At 39.1% G+C, this 15,447-nt stretch overlaps 1 protein-coding gene across 7 annotated transcripts in view; it reads right to left on the bottom strand.

Moving 5' to 3' along the window:
* Window positions 1-601: 601 nt before the first annotated feature.
* Window positions 602-15,447, bottom strand: part of SUGCT (succinyl-CoA:glutarate-CoA transferase) — a 351,481-nt gene continuing 336,635 nt past the window's right edge. For 5 of the 7 annotated variants that reach the window (XM_065831652.2, XM_071804763.1, XM_071804768.1 and 2 more), the window contains one exon: window positions 602-937. In XM_065831652.2, coding sequence (XP_065687724.1) covers window positions 774-937 — 164 coding nt within the window. In that variant the 3' untranslated portion in view covers window positions 602-773. The remainder of the gene's footprint in view (window positions 938-15,447) is intronic. The other 2 variants (XM_071804762.1, XM_071804766.1) reach the window with 2 other exon arrangements.

Below are 15,447 nucleotides of genomic sequence, written 5' to 3'. Positions count from 1 at the left end.
GATGTTCAGCATGTGGTTTTGTTTTAATTGATGTTTAACTAACAGTACCTTGGGCCTTTCTGAAAAAAGTCACAAAACACTATTCAGCCACAGTTTGCCTCTCAACTGGTCATGGAGCAGGCTTGTTTTGTAACTGAAGAACTGTGCCATTTTCAGCGTGTTTTTGCAAATGTACTGGGATTGTCATGAACGTGCAATGTAACATAAAGACATATTGGTATTTTGGAATACCAGGGAACAGAAGCGAGCTTTGGAATGGTTACTCTACCCATGATTTAAGATAGAGATGAAGGAAGAGTTCATGACTGATGATTCTGTTCCAAATCTCCCAGATAAACCACCGATTGTTACATAATTGATTTTCTGCTAAAATAATTGTACAAGACAGATTTCTGCAAGTGGAGAGTCTAGTATACGTATTTTTAAGGCTCTGTTTCTTTTCACTAAGATTATGTCCTTCTGGGGACAAACATTTAGGTAATTACTGTAATTATGATAAGAACTCCATTTCCCACATGAAGTATAGAAAATGAGTAGCCACACAGGACTGTATAATTACATTTATCCCCACCCCCCCCCCCAAGAAAATCTTTCACTCAGCCAGTATGAGATTGTTTATTTGATACATCAGTGTTAAAATCACACAAACACACATGGAAGAAAATTAGGAATTAAATTATGTCTTCTCTTTGAGTCCCATTAGGGGAGCTGAAGGGAGCAAAGAGAGGACAAAGTAATGTGAACTCAGTGTGAAGGAATGTAGCTAATGTTCCTTATCTGACCTCATGCTGAGCAACAACACCAGTACAGAGCAATTCTTCTATGGCATCATCCTCATACCCCAGCATGCCCTTCAGTATCTCCACTGTATGCTGTCCAACAAGTGGAGGTGGTTTGGGATGTGACACGGCAAATTCACTGTATCTGACAGCTGGTCCTGTAAAAAAAATCAGAGAGAAGGGAAATTATTTTCAAAAGCCCATATTTATATTGAAGCATCTACATTAGTTTAAAGGAAAGTATTTCATTTTAATGGCAGTCTTATCAGAGTCCTTACCACAGAAATTTTATATTCTGGAATTACAGACTAAAAAAATTGCAGTTCAGAATAACGTACCAATAAGCTGGTTTAAAGTAGTTCACCCAAATGTAGAATTGCTGAATATTTGTTCAACGTTAAGAAAGTCTTCCCCTTGTTCCCAGTGGTATGTATATCTGAGTCATCCTATATCACAAATCTACCACTCTGCTAGCTGAACGACAATGCCCAACCCACACAAAGAAACAAGCTGCAGAAATCCCCAAATCCCCATAACTCCATCTACAACAGGAGAAGGCACAAACTTAAGAACGCAATGACACGTCATGTTAACACACTGTTGCTGCTGTCGGAGCAGCACTGGATGATGGAAGCACCATCTCCAGTTAGCAACAGCTCAGGTACCTCTGCAATGTGCTCCACTATCTTGTGGTGAGGTACAACTGGTATCATGCATAGCAAAGATATTTCCAGCTTGTTTTACATTTCCTTTCAAAATTATAGGTAGTAGCAGCCATAAGAAACTCAACAATGGTTTATTTACTCTGGGAAGAGTAATTTCAGAGGTGGAAATCACTCAAGGAAGTTGGCGATTATATGAGGACTTTCATGCCTATTGCAGGTAGTCAGATCTCACTTTTTAGCAATCCTCTGCACTGAACTGAACAGAGAATTCAGCATGGTTCATTAGCAGACTAGTAGCTATACCATTATTGTCGGTCTCAGAAGAGTGAATGAGCCACAAATTTTCCTTGGGATCAAAACTGAGACGTACACTCAGCATATGCATAGAAAGACTAATTGTTTTATATGGAAATAGAAGACAATTTCCCAAACTGTCAGCTGAAAACACTACTACAAAATTCAAGAAACTTTGACACTTTGGACAACTGGCAATAGGATTCCTCTATTCATAGGCAAGGTCTTTATTACATCATCAAAAAGAATTTACAGAGAAAGCTATGCATAGTTATGTCTTTGCCTATGCACTACAGCTTTACTTAGAAATGTAAAAAAATACATAGGGCACCCCAATAGGCAGAACTGTGTTTGACTTCTTTCTAAAGAAATAGGATGCTAACCAGCAAGGGAAATTAATCTCACAGTAAGTCATCCTGTAATGGCAAGAATAGGGAAGTTCACTACCTGATTTACTACTTATTTGAGGAAAGATGTTGACAAATGTCATGTAGTTTGCCAGAATATGTCATTCTTTAAAGAGTCTTCATCAACTGTGATCAAATTATCAATACAGTACAGGTATCCACCTCCAAGTGGGTCAAAATAAGATAAATGATGCTTAGAAAAATGGGCGTTTTCTTGAGCTGATCTGGTATGTTCCTGATGAGAATGCTCCTGGAAGAGGTCAGGTATAATGGAGGCTGAGTTGGGAAATTATGGATCAAATTATTTAACTTCAAGTTCCATTAAATACTGGAGTAAATAATCACACTGAAAGTACTAAAGAGACGACTAACAGCCAGCACGTATCTATTAAGAACAAATAGTGTACACTTGATATCTTGTCTTTCTACCAGGAGAAAGGCTGGAGGTGAGATACATCCCATCTAACTTTAGATTCCAATAGCCTAGATATAGATGTTTAGTAGCTTATACTCCCTTTGGAGTCACTGCAGATAAAAAGACACAAAGTGTAGTTCTTCTAAGACACTGGTAAGTGACTAAATCTGGCCACATGAACTTTGATCACCTATGTTTCTCCATAAAGGAGATGGCAGACAAGTACTTTAGATGCAGACCTCTACTACCCAGACATCCAAAGTCAGGTGAGATGACTTTCTGACCACTAGGATGCCAGATCAAGATTTGACTTTCAGAAATAAAATTCTCTGCTATTTTCCATAAACTCACAAAATAAATGTGGTCTAGGTAAATCCAAAACTAGGTGCAACACTGAGAGGGAAACCATGTTCAAAGAACTGTTACCTTGGATCTTCTAAAACAGAAAAACTTTTCAGTTGAGCTGCAGAGCAACCTGTTCAGGATGAAGCACTAATCAGTATATTTTTAGTGGGTTGGCTGATGGGCCTCAGGTCATACCTGCTCAGGTTTCTGAGGACTTCAAGCTAAAACTGACTGTGAGGCAAATTTCACAATGACTTGGCTATGCTGGAGAAATGGATTGATAAAACAGGGTGAAATTAAATAATGTCAAGGGGAAGGAACTACATTTAATTATATAAATACAGGGTAGGGGACAAAGCAAGGTAGGAGTAGTTAGAGGTTATTCTAGATCACAAAGTGAAGATGAGTCAACAACATCATGGTGTTGCGAAAAAGGAAAGTCTCATACAGGGATGTACAAACATGAGATAGAACTTCAGGACAGATGAAATAATCTTTTTGCTCTAGACAGAGCTGGCAGGTCACAGATGGAGCAGTGTCTGGTGTGGGGCCTCCACTGCAAAGCCACCTGGAACACCTGAAGAGGCTCTACAGGACAGCAACTGAAATAATCAGAGAAAACATGACAAACTTAACAAAGTCGGATTCTGGACCTAAAAAGAAGGGCCAGGGAAAACGTCTTCAGGAGTGACTTAAAAAAAAATGTAAAAAACAACCAACAACAACAACAACAAAAACCCACCACAACAAAAAAACCCACAAAACAAAAATCCAGGCAATCTTTCTGCAAGGAGGAATTAAATAATTTTTCATGTCCACGATGAATGAGAAATATTTGAATAAAATTGCAAAGGAAACTGAAGTTAGGTACTAGAAAATAAACTTTAGTAGCTATACACTTTTTACTTGCTTGTGTAAATTTGCTAGTATAAAAAATGTGTATCTCAAATCCTGGGAGTTTTTGTAGGCATATCAAACGACACAGAATAAAACCTCTAATGAAAGAAAAAAGAATTTGACATTAAGTGTACAACAGGCACAGAATGCTTCATACTTCCCAAAGAAATTAATCTTACAGACTAGAGCATTCTAGAAAATTGCACAGCAATTATAAAACCAGTGTCTTTCTTGAGCTTTTATTGTTTGATGTATAATTCATCATGCTACTTTTCACTTTGATAGAGTTATAAAGTTATCTACATTCATTCAAAGGAGCTACTTGCTAATGATCCATCATTAACGATTCTCTGTTCTTTCCTTGTATAACTTCTACTTGGCTTCTGTGGCAATTAGGAAGGTGCAAAGCTTGCCAGTCAGGCTTCAGCAATCCCACGCTCCTACTGAACAACAACGCTCCCAGAGAGCAACGAGCAGAATGCTATGCAAATGCTAATTAAACACAACTGCCTTATGAAGAAACCATCCCTTGAGGCAGAGAGAGGTGAACTGCTTTAATTAAGGTCAGCAGCATTTGCATGTGGGTAAGTTACAGGGAGCCTTGCAGATGAAAACAGGCCTTTGCTGGGGTAGATGAAAGGTTCCTAGCTGGAGGAGGTAAGACAGCAGTCACCTGTGCATCCTGGATGTAAGCAAAGCACTATACTCAATTCACACATCAGGTTGAAGGGACACAAATGGTCACCTGAAAAATGGAATGAAGGGATGGGTGGTTTCTTTGTGTTTTTCTTTTTCTTTGTTTTGTTTTCTTTGATTATTATTACCAATAAACCAAAGGGCTCTTTCACCACATTTAAATTCCAGCCTAATTTTCTTTTATTATTATTACCATTTTGACTTTGGCACATTGCTAAAATACATGCTGTGCATACCATGTACAAGAGTTAATGTACAAGAGTTAATAGTGCAATAACGAAATTTTTATCAGTTGCAACCACGATGACAACTGTACCAAGATATCTCGAAGACTTCCTTGCTACTTGAACTCAACATCCTTGTAATAAATTATATTTCTTTAATGCCTATCTACTATATAGTATTGCTAGTCATCAAACTGAGCTATCAGGCTAAGACATACTGAATGTATTAAAGCAAAAGACAAAAATGAGATAAGATCACTGAAAGAGGTCCACAGGAAGGGCCCTGGAAAAATTAAATGCCTTTGAACATTCAGCCGAAATGGGTGAAACATGTGGCAGACTTTGCAAGGTGTCACTGAGCACTGCTGAGATTTGGAGCTGCAGAAGCAAAGTTAGTTTTACTCCACAAGTAGCAGAAATTAAAGTTGAATTTAAATTATATTAAAGGTGCAAAGCACAGTATATAAAACTGGATAAAGGTAGTAATCTTTGCTTTGTCCTGACAAATAGCAGTCCTACAGCATTGTGAAGCAGTCACCAGATAACACTTTTTCTACAGCACAGGTCAGAGCATATTGAAGCAATCTAATTCTCAAACTGTGTAGAGGGAATCAGGCCAGGGGACAGCCAAGCCCAGGGAATAGTCATGATTTGTTATTATTCAAGCGGGACAAGGTAAAGAAAGGGGAAGTCTGAGCAAATGTATGTGCATACATTCTGCTCGCAACATATCATCTACATTTGCGAAAAAGAGCAATGAGAAACCCAACACCACTAGTTAGTTCTATCCCAGCTCACAGTGTGGTTTATATACATGTAGGAATCACACAAAACCAAACCAAACACTTGTGCCTCTTCCAATAACACAGTGTTGCTACATAACAGTTTTGCAATTCCAACGAAACATCATCAACAGTCAACAGCGATGGCCCAGAGCTGAAACATTTGCACCCAGATCCCATACAGGTCAAGCGTTTGGAGCATGCAATCGGCTGATTATGAAACCGGCCTAAGGGAGGACCAGCAGCAAATAAGCAGTGACTTTTAAGGTAATGAAAAGGAAAATGGTACAGAATAGGTCAGCAAGAGGGGCTTCCACATTTGGGCACTAGAAGTGATGTTCGCAAGGATACATTGCCAGGAATAGACCAGGAAGACGTTGTTTTGAGTGTCTGGTCTCTTCCCTTTGGCCACAGCCGTGACTTCTGCCAATCTGTTATTCACAGCTGAGAAGATGGGGTGCCTGAGCACACAGTACAGCCCAGCTTGGCTACACTGCCTTTACACCAGGCTTCTTCCCCTTGATGAAACACAGAGTAGAAAAGTTCACGCAGACATTAAAAAGTAGTGCACACAGGCTTCAAGAAGGCCTCCAGAATGAATGATCCACTCCATCTTCACAGGAAACTCCCACTTTTTTCTTTTTCTTACCATAGATCTGAAAGTTTCGGAGCTTTGGGGACTTTTCAGGAATCTACTTAATCACTGGGAAAAATCCTTTCCTCTTGCATTACATTAGAACTTGGAAAAAAGCGACTATGGAAATAATATTCAAAGACTTGCTCCTCCTTCCCTCACTGCAGCTTCCATTCCTCCCCCACTTAAAGCACAGCACACAAAGTGTTCACTTGGCATCCAGCAACACTGAGAGGGTGGAAAACTTTGGCAGGATGAGTAGGAATGAGTAACTGAGAGTGGAGAGGATGGACAAACTTTTTCAGATGGTAATTAAAAAAAAAAAAAACTAAACCATATTCTAGGTACTATGCAAACACGGATACAAATAAATCAGTAAATCGTAGCAGCAAACCGTAAAATAAGGAGGGCATTAAATAGTAACAACACCAGAAATATCCACAAGCCACCTCATTACCTTTTCTCATTTGGCCAATGCTGACTGCCATGGGAGAGCTACGAAGACTGTCCAACATCACAAGAGTTGAGAATGTAAAAACTGAAGAATTGTGAGGGGAATGAGTCGACAGGCAGAGCATAAACATAGTTTATGTGTGATAGCCATAGTTGGGTGTCTAGAAATCAGGCCACATTTAAGCTCACACTTAGGCATTCAAAGCATGCATTACACAATTCTTAAAACCATTTGCCAAGTACATTTATAAAAGTACTTTCTCACCTGAAGCTGCATATATAGAAATGCATTAAAAAACAATTTAATGTATTTCCTATCAACCAACATCCTGGATATAATCAGCATAAATACCACTCAACATTTATATAATGCTTTACATTTTCAAAGTGTCACCACACTAACTGTACCTAATTAATCTTGCCTGACTGCTGGAGTAAAGGAAATCATTTATCAGTCACTCTGGTTGCATATTTGAGAGTAATCCTGCATAATTACACCATTCGAATAACACAATTTTGCGTGAGGACTCTTGGCACCAAAAAGCTTTAAGAAAGTTGCAGTAAGGTGCTGTCTACTGCTTCCCACATGTATCACCCCACAATACTAAAAATTTGGCCTAACTTCTTGTACAGACTGACACGGTCCCACTCCTTCTCGAAACCCCCAAAGACCTTAACAGAAGATTCAAAGACAGGAAGGAAGATGACTAGTAAAAATACTCACAGGTAGCAATTTTAAAGAACTGTAAATTCCCTAGGTAACAATCTGTGGCTCCATTTCCTAAGGAAACAAATTTGCATGGCTGTGCTTTCTAATAATCTGTTTGTCTGCCTTGTCCCTGCCACACACAGTAACTTCTGAATCTGTCAATCTTGATAAAAGTGTAGAAACTCCAGGGAAAATTAAGTTCTTACTAATGTTGTGAAAAATGACAACTGTTGAAGGACAGGACAGCCAAAGTAGTGCCCTGATGACATTAAAATGAAACAAAACAACCAAAAACCAAACCAAAAACCACCAAAGAATTCAGCTGTTTTATATTCTGTTTGGCTGCAAATGGTTCACCAGTAAATGGAGATACAGCTCTCTTAAGAGTCACCTAGCACATCCTGTCCTCCTTCCCTGAGGAGACAAGGCATAAAGGACATGAGGAAAGTTCAGGTTATCACAAGGATTACATATAGGGCTCCTAAAGGATGTAAGTCTAAAGGACAACAATATTTAGTTCCAGTGTTCATGGAACAACTTCTAGGCATCTTTTCTACAGTACTGTGGAAGGTACCTTCAAGCTGTGGAAGCCCAAGGCAAGGAAACTGGAGACTTCTAGTTTAATGTAAATTGCTCTTGCAGTAATGAGCTGAAGAACTAGATGGCAAAGGAGAGTAACAAGAAATCCTGCAAAACTCTGAAAGAACAAACCTAGTGAGGCAAGCCTAAACTACTGAAAATCCAAGCTAAAAACATAATTTGTCTCAAGTCATAATCTAATCTATACAAACCTCAACATATAATCCCACCACAGGATGCAGGTTAACCACAAGATGTGTACCTAATGCAGAAATTATGGGGTGAGGCTGAAAGGCTTGTGCTATGCAGGAGGCCAGACTATATGATCATAATGGTTATTTCTGGGCATAAAACATATGAATTTCTGAACTGCCCGTTAGAAAAACTTCCCATGCAACAGGATTGCGGTTAAAATGGTTTACCTGAACCTCTTCTGATAGTTGAGAGGTCAAGCCACATATTGTTTCACGTAGACATCTTAACTGTAAACCTAAAGGCCTTAATTACTGTATCTTAAGGAAAGTAATTAGTGAGAAGTGTGCTCCTAGTATGGAACAAAAAAAATAAAAAATGCTACCTGAAATGAGTCTCCTGTAAGGACAGAGAATTGCCTGGTTGCAACATGCTCACATGATTCTGGAATGTGAATCATGCCCCCAGCTGTGCAGGAAGGCAAGAAGCTCCTCAGGGCCCTCCTACTGAGCCTGGTGAAAACTATTTCCAAGTCCCATGCCTTGCGGTTAATGTGACCCTGTATGTTGGAATCAGACACACCAGCCAACCCAGAAAGTGTCTGTATCTCCTCAGTGCACCAATTTGTCCTTTTACTGTGTCTTGCCTACAGCTATAGGTTAGATTCTTTGGTTCTTCAGAGACCCCAAAAGTAATCTTGGACAGCTGTGCATCATCAGAGTAGGAGTAGATGAGCTCTTCCTTACTCTTTAGGCAACCAGCTGAGACCCAGATACCTGAAGTTGATTCTAGTCTCTTAATCCACAGATGCAAGACAATGTTTACTGAAGAACATACAAAGCCTGATCCTAAGGCTGGGTATAATTTTCTTTCTAATCTCTTACTCACTAAACCAGCAGTGTTTCAGGGTAGGAGGCTTTAAGCTTTTTCCAAGTAACTGGTAAAAATAACTAAAAACATTCTCCTTAGCAACTTTTGAAAATGCATTTATTGCTCCCAAACACCCTGACAAGGTTCAAAAGTCTGATCTTCCAGCTCTTAGGGAACATTTTTCTGTGGCCTGTCCTTGAAGTCTTGGTGTAGTTATTTCTGTATCCTTCTGTAAGTGTGAACATTGGAACAGGGTACAGATTGTTGCACAGAAGAAAAAGCATTTTTCTGTGTCCCCTTTTTATACCTCTAAAGAGTGGACCAGCTCTTTTCAGTGCACCTTGCATGGGGAATTTATATTAAGATGATTATTTGTGATGGCTCCAATCATGCTTTGCTCTGTTTTCAAAACCAGTGTGTCTGTTCTACAGGTCTACCTGGCATTCCTCTCTGATGGTATTAAAACCCATTATAACAGCTCCTACGGCAGCAATAGTTGGTAGCCAGAATAGAAAGTGAGCTGGGTGGCAAATGGTTCATGACAGAAGCAGTCTATCACATTGCTTTGCTTTATTCCCTAACCTCACCACAACCCATCTGTATATAAGTAGAGATCATTTATTCATTTATTTAGGATGATTAATGCCTTATGACATCCATCTTAGCCTGTTAAGAAAAAGAAACCAAGAAACGAAAGCCTTCTTCAGTCCATCTGTAGTAGAACTACTTTCAATCACTTCTAAGACTTCTACATTGACTAATTTTTGCTCAACAATCCCTTGTTTTGGCCAAAGGATTAAGTCCCAATGTATTGTTATAAAAAGGCATAGATCAGACATTTAGTAACATGCCAAATCATGTGTCTGTCACATGTGGTATGCGTATTGCCACGCACATTTATTCTACACATCTTTAGAGTGTTCCTCTGTGACCACAATAGACAGGCATATAAACCTTCACATTTGGAAAATTCAGCAGTTGGTTGATACTTTCTTGCCTGGTTAGTGACCCACACCAAGTAAGGATCTACTGAGTATTAAAATAATGGAAAAAGCCATCAGCTGCAGCGCAGCCAAGGAAATTGTGGTGGCTGGAATTCTTCAGCACAGACGACAGCCAGGTAACTCTGTGTTTGAGCACCATGGAAATACTTGGAACTCGATTCTCAAGCAAGGCATCTGTGATTAAGTAGGGCTGAGCACTATGCACAGCCTGATCATTCTTCCAAAAGCTCTCCCACTCCACCCTCCATTTACTTCTGCTGTCCCTTGTGCAGCAGAATGAGGCCAGTTCCAGTGCACAGGGACTTTCCCTGGCAAAGGAAGATGGGAAGGGATTTGATACTTTGTTTTGGATTACTTGAAGAACTGCAAATTACATTTTTAGCTCTTTTTGGGTAAGGTGCCCAGACTCCTTGAGGCATAGGCTACTAAAAATGCTGGCTGAGTTTTGAAAAGCACTGAGCAATCTGGGACGACTCTGTTTTTGAGTGTCATACTTGAGACATCTTTAAAGGGGCCCCGTTTCCAGAAAAAACTGAGGACATCTGAAAATCTTTCTCTTTCAGGATGTCTCAATTTGACTGTGCAGAGACATCTGGTATTCAAAGTAGACAAGAAAAGCGAATATCCCTTCATCGAGCAGGGGAAAGGAAAACTCTAGACATATAACTCCTTTTAGCAACTTCTTTTTTTCCTATTTCCTATTTAAAAGCAAAAACCAGGTTAATCTTAAATTCTTTAAAGGGAAAAAAGCGTCCTTAAGTTGGAGTCTGTGAGTGGGACTAGACACGGGGCACACTGCAGATTAGGCTGTTTTTTTCCACCTATTTATAAGGGACAATTTTATCAAACTCTGTCTCAGTGTGAAGGACTGGGAACAGCTTTTTGGCTTTCCATTGCCTGCTGCCAATGCCTGACATGTGATATTCAGCTCATCCACTTGCAAATATCAAAGCAGTATGGGGCAGGAGAAACAGCCATTTCAAACCAAGCAGCCTCCAGTGTGGTTTTTGGTTGCGTGGGCACGCTGATGTGAGCATGTGTATGTCAGTTAAGTACGGGCTGGTTCTGTATCTAAGTTCTTGTGGTTTCTAATGTTTGCCAGCCTTTACTCCATCAGAAGGGATTCCAGCATTGCGTTCTCCCCCTACAATGGGCAAAAGAGTCAGAAATCGTCTCTCCTCGCCCACAAAGACTAGAGTAGGATTAAGAAACAGAAATTTAAGAGTCAAGACACACCCATGAAGAGGAATGAAGCACAAGGTTAGGAAGCCATCCAAAGCTTGGTTGCGTATCCTCTTACTAAACAAAACAAAACAAAAAAAGTCTCTTTTTGCTCAAGAAGACAGCTGAAAAGCTGGGGAACAAAAATTAAAATCAGATTAAAACCAGCCATGCCTAAGCAATATCCCATCTTAAATGTGCACAGATCAGTTTCATTAAAATATTTCCCCATTCTCTCTTTTTCCACCTCCTAATGCTTTTGCTGTTTCCTTTAGCTCCCCTTTAAACTGTGAAGTAAAATGCTTTTACTGACATGGTTTGTAATTTTGAAGCCTTAATCTTAAGCAGCAGGTGCTTAGTTTTAATGGAATTTTTCCATCCTTGAATGTCTGGGAGCATCAGTAGCACCTCCCTCCTACACAGCCTCTCACCTTTGATCCTTTGCCATTTGTACTTGTGGATTTTCATTTACTGTATTTCTCCTGCTTTCCACAATCTGCTTTTTCAGTGCAAACCCTTCGACCTCTCCTCTCCTTTCTTTTACCTCAGGTGATTGGCAAGAGTTGTCTCCTAAAAATCCTTATAAAATATGAAGGGCCTGTGGCTTCATTTTCAGCAGTGCTGTGTCTATTTTACACTGTGCTGGCAATTTAAAACGGCTTTAGAATATTCGTAAGTATTTGCATCACAAGAACAATCATACTTTAATTGCCAGAGGTTCTAGAGCTTCTCAGCACAAAAAATTGGAACCAAAAAACCAGTTGGTTTTACTTCATACAATTAGTTATTCTGAACTAAGTCTGTGTGTGGGCACTTTTGTTCCATACTAATAGTTTTTTTGTTTCCATTTAATTTTAGCTTTTGTTTAATCTAATTTTAGTTAATTTTCCTTTATAATTGCCTATTTTGTAAATGATTTTGTATAGGCATAAGCTCAAGCAAAATCCAAGAGAAAAGCATCCACGCTCAGTCTGAAGTACCTAGAAGTGTGGATTAAAAGTAGCTGTGTCAATTCCAGTTTGTTTGTAGAAAAAATGGGATTCACGTCCTAACATGAGAACTAGAGATGCTGTAGGAAGTGAATGCCTACTTTCAATGCCTGCGTACAATTTAACGAAGTCTAATAATCCATTGTTTCCTATACCCAGGAATGCATCTCCCTAGTTTGTGCTTTAGTTAGTCTTGTATTTGTATTTGGTTGTTAAAGAACAGGGTTTTTTTATCTTCATTTGCCTTTCTACTGCTTATCAGATACTCGTGCATATATAGCAGTGACATGCTGCAGAAACGACCATAACCTTATTCCCTAATAACCTGACATGGATTTGACTGAAAACTCTGCTTTTGGAAACATGAATCCGCATTGTGCAGCGGTAAATCATAGGGGCTCACGTAGCTTTCTCATAACTAACTTTTAATTGAGTTTTCCATTCTTAACAAGGCAACCCGATTCCAGAAAGTCATCCCAGCTACTTCCTTAATCCACAAAGCTCAGAGGCTATCTTCTGCACTGGCAGCATGCAAAAATGTTTAATGCTAACACAAATACCTTTCATAGATTATTGTGATTCTCAGGCTGATTTCTAAGCCAGCTGTTCTCTGCCTGATTCAATGTGCAGATTTCATTTTAAAACACAGAATATTCCCTGGTTACCTGCCATATAACTAGATTTTACAGGTGTAGGGCATGTTTGTAATGCGTGTTCATCCACTTGAAGGAAAAAAAAATCATAAAATAAAATACTTTGTGTAGCTTTCCTGGATTCTAATGTTTTCTCCCCAACTTTCAGATACTGTATCAAATGAGGAATGCCAGGAATTACTTCATGCTTTATATATGTACCTGTTACAGATTATATTCATTGATTTCAAAGCCAGCTGCTATTTTTTGCTTAAAATAATCCTTGATGATACACTTTTTTAGTATATATACAAAAAAGAACATATAAACATTTAAATCTACCTTGACTATAGATCTAATACTGCTTTGCTCTTTTTCACGTAAGTAGGGTAACTAGCTTCCTGCTCCTCCTGGGGTTTATTCTTTGTGCAGCAATTCCGACATAAAAATAACACCAAATACGAAAGAAAACTACGACAACTCATCAGAAGAAACTAATAATCATCTAATAGTAAGGTCAACCGTAGTACAGACTGCAGAGTTTGAAACTCAAACATTTGGATTTGGTTCCTTGCTCTATCACCAATCAGCTCTGTGATCACAGGCAAATTGTGTTCTCTTGTCATATCTTTATATTTCCCCTATAGTTTTGTTTGCCTTGCCTATGTAGATTGTAAAATGCTAGGGACTGGAGTAGTCTCTTACTATTTGTTTATACAGTGTCTGACACAACGGACCCCACTTTGTATTGGAATGAAACACAACTAATAATTTTCTGATATCCTGTCTTCCAGAGCTGCTTCAGAGGAGTATGAACCACTGTCCCAAGTTATATCTGATAAATTGTGCATTACTCTGTTGTGGGAGAGATTTCTTTCTAATCCAAAATCCATCTGTCTTCCTGTGCTGCAAGTGATAGTTTCTGGGCAGAGAGCATACTAATTGCAGGATTAAACTCTTAGCTAACTCTTGGGTGGAAACTGTTTCCCATAATGTGGTAAAAAACACATGTTGGTTTCTGTCTGCAGATCCTTGAACATCACAGCCATGATCTTGACTGGGAAATTTAGGTTCTCTATTGAACTATGTGTGTATAAAATAATTCAATTAAAATTAAATAATAACTAGATACCAAAAATTATTATTGAGAATTTTAGTGGCTCCAGTACTGATAAGAACAGTTTAGTTCCTCTTTGAAGGCAGAGATGTTTGTGCTGAATGTAATGAATTCTGTACCTTCTCCACATAAGTAGCACACAAACTTAGAGCTGAAAAATGAACTATAATTTTGGTTCTTAGGTTTGTTTTAATTTTACAAACACACAGATATTTGAAACTTCTAAAATCTGAAGTACATCTTTGTATATAACATTTCGCTATAATATCTCACATTTCTGTGGATGTGCACATTATTTATTATTCACCGAGGTGAATGACTGACATTATTGATGTGATGCAGACCCCATTGGCAAGCTGCGAGAAACAGCTGGCCCCCAACATCTCTTCTTCCCATGGATGCACCAGATTGCCAGACACAAATGTGGAGAGAATCTTTCAGAAATAATTCTGCTTACATCTCATCTTCTCAGGGCTCTCCACTCAAAAGCCATCTTACTAACAAAATACTAAACTTCTCATACTGTTAAATATAAATGTTAAATACTGAAAATGCTGGAGACAGTCAAACTTTTCAAGAAAAGCTAGATTGTTAGATGAAATTACTTATTGTTTTAATCTAATATTTATGGTTGTCGTCACAGTACAACCATGCACCTTATCAAGAGTTCTCCACTGTATTTTGCAATATTTGAACCAAATCCCCGTGCCAGAAAACATTCGTAAGCCTAGGAGCAAAGTGAGCTGGGTGATGGGGGTGAATGGAGCAGGGTGAGATATGCAGTGGGCCAGGGCAATAGATGCTTTTTATGCTCAGGAGTTCAGAAAAACAGATTTATGTTTGGGAAAACACAGTTCTCCTAGAGCATGGGATTAAGGATTCTAGAGTGGAAGCTTAGAATATGAATCCTTAGCTTCTGCTCTCACCACCTTCTAACTTCTCTCTGCCCTTATCCTAAGGTGGCCTAACCAGTTTCCTGTTACCACAGTGAGGTCTGCCTTTCCAACTAAGCTATTTCCATATTTCTCTGTTTGGCACTATTCTTTATTCTCCTTTGCCAACTAACCACATGTGGGCCAGCCTTCACCCTTTCACAGAGACTATAAAAGCTAATACAAAAGCAGAAGAACACCCATAGTGGCTCAGTACACTAGACCACTCTCTGACAATGGTCAAAAGTAGATGCTCTTGAAAAAGTATGAGAATACAGCAGGAACATCCAATATTTCCCCACGATACTTTCCCAACCTCTAACAATTCACCATCTAGCTCCAGTATCTCACCCTCCTCTTATGCATACTCCCCTGTTCTTCTCAAATCCCTCTCCCTAGTCTCCCATTAACCAACGCCTACTCTAACATCCTAAGGATAATCACAAAAATGAACTTAATACACCATGAGATAATATATCCCATGTAGCTCAATTACTCATCAACTTTCAATGCTCCTACTTGTTCCCAAAGCCCACAACTCCTCACAGCACTTTCCATTGAACCCTAAGCCCTATTCTCCCTCACTTTTTCTCCCACTCCTTCTCCAAAAC

The sequence above is a fragment of the Patagioenas fasciata genome, chromosome 2, assembly GCF_037038585.1.
Source record: "Patagioenas fasciata isolate bPatFas1 chromosome 2, bPatFas1.hap1, whole genome shotgun sequence".
Taxonomy (NCBI): domain Eukaryota; kingdom Metazoa; phylum Chordata; class Aves; order Columbiformes; family Columbidae; genus Patagioenas; species Patagioenas fasciata.
The sequence above is the reverse complement of the archived record's forward strand: the minus strand, read 5'-3'. Positions and strand labels throughout refer to the sequence as shown.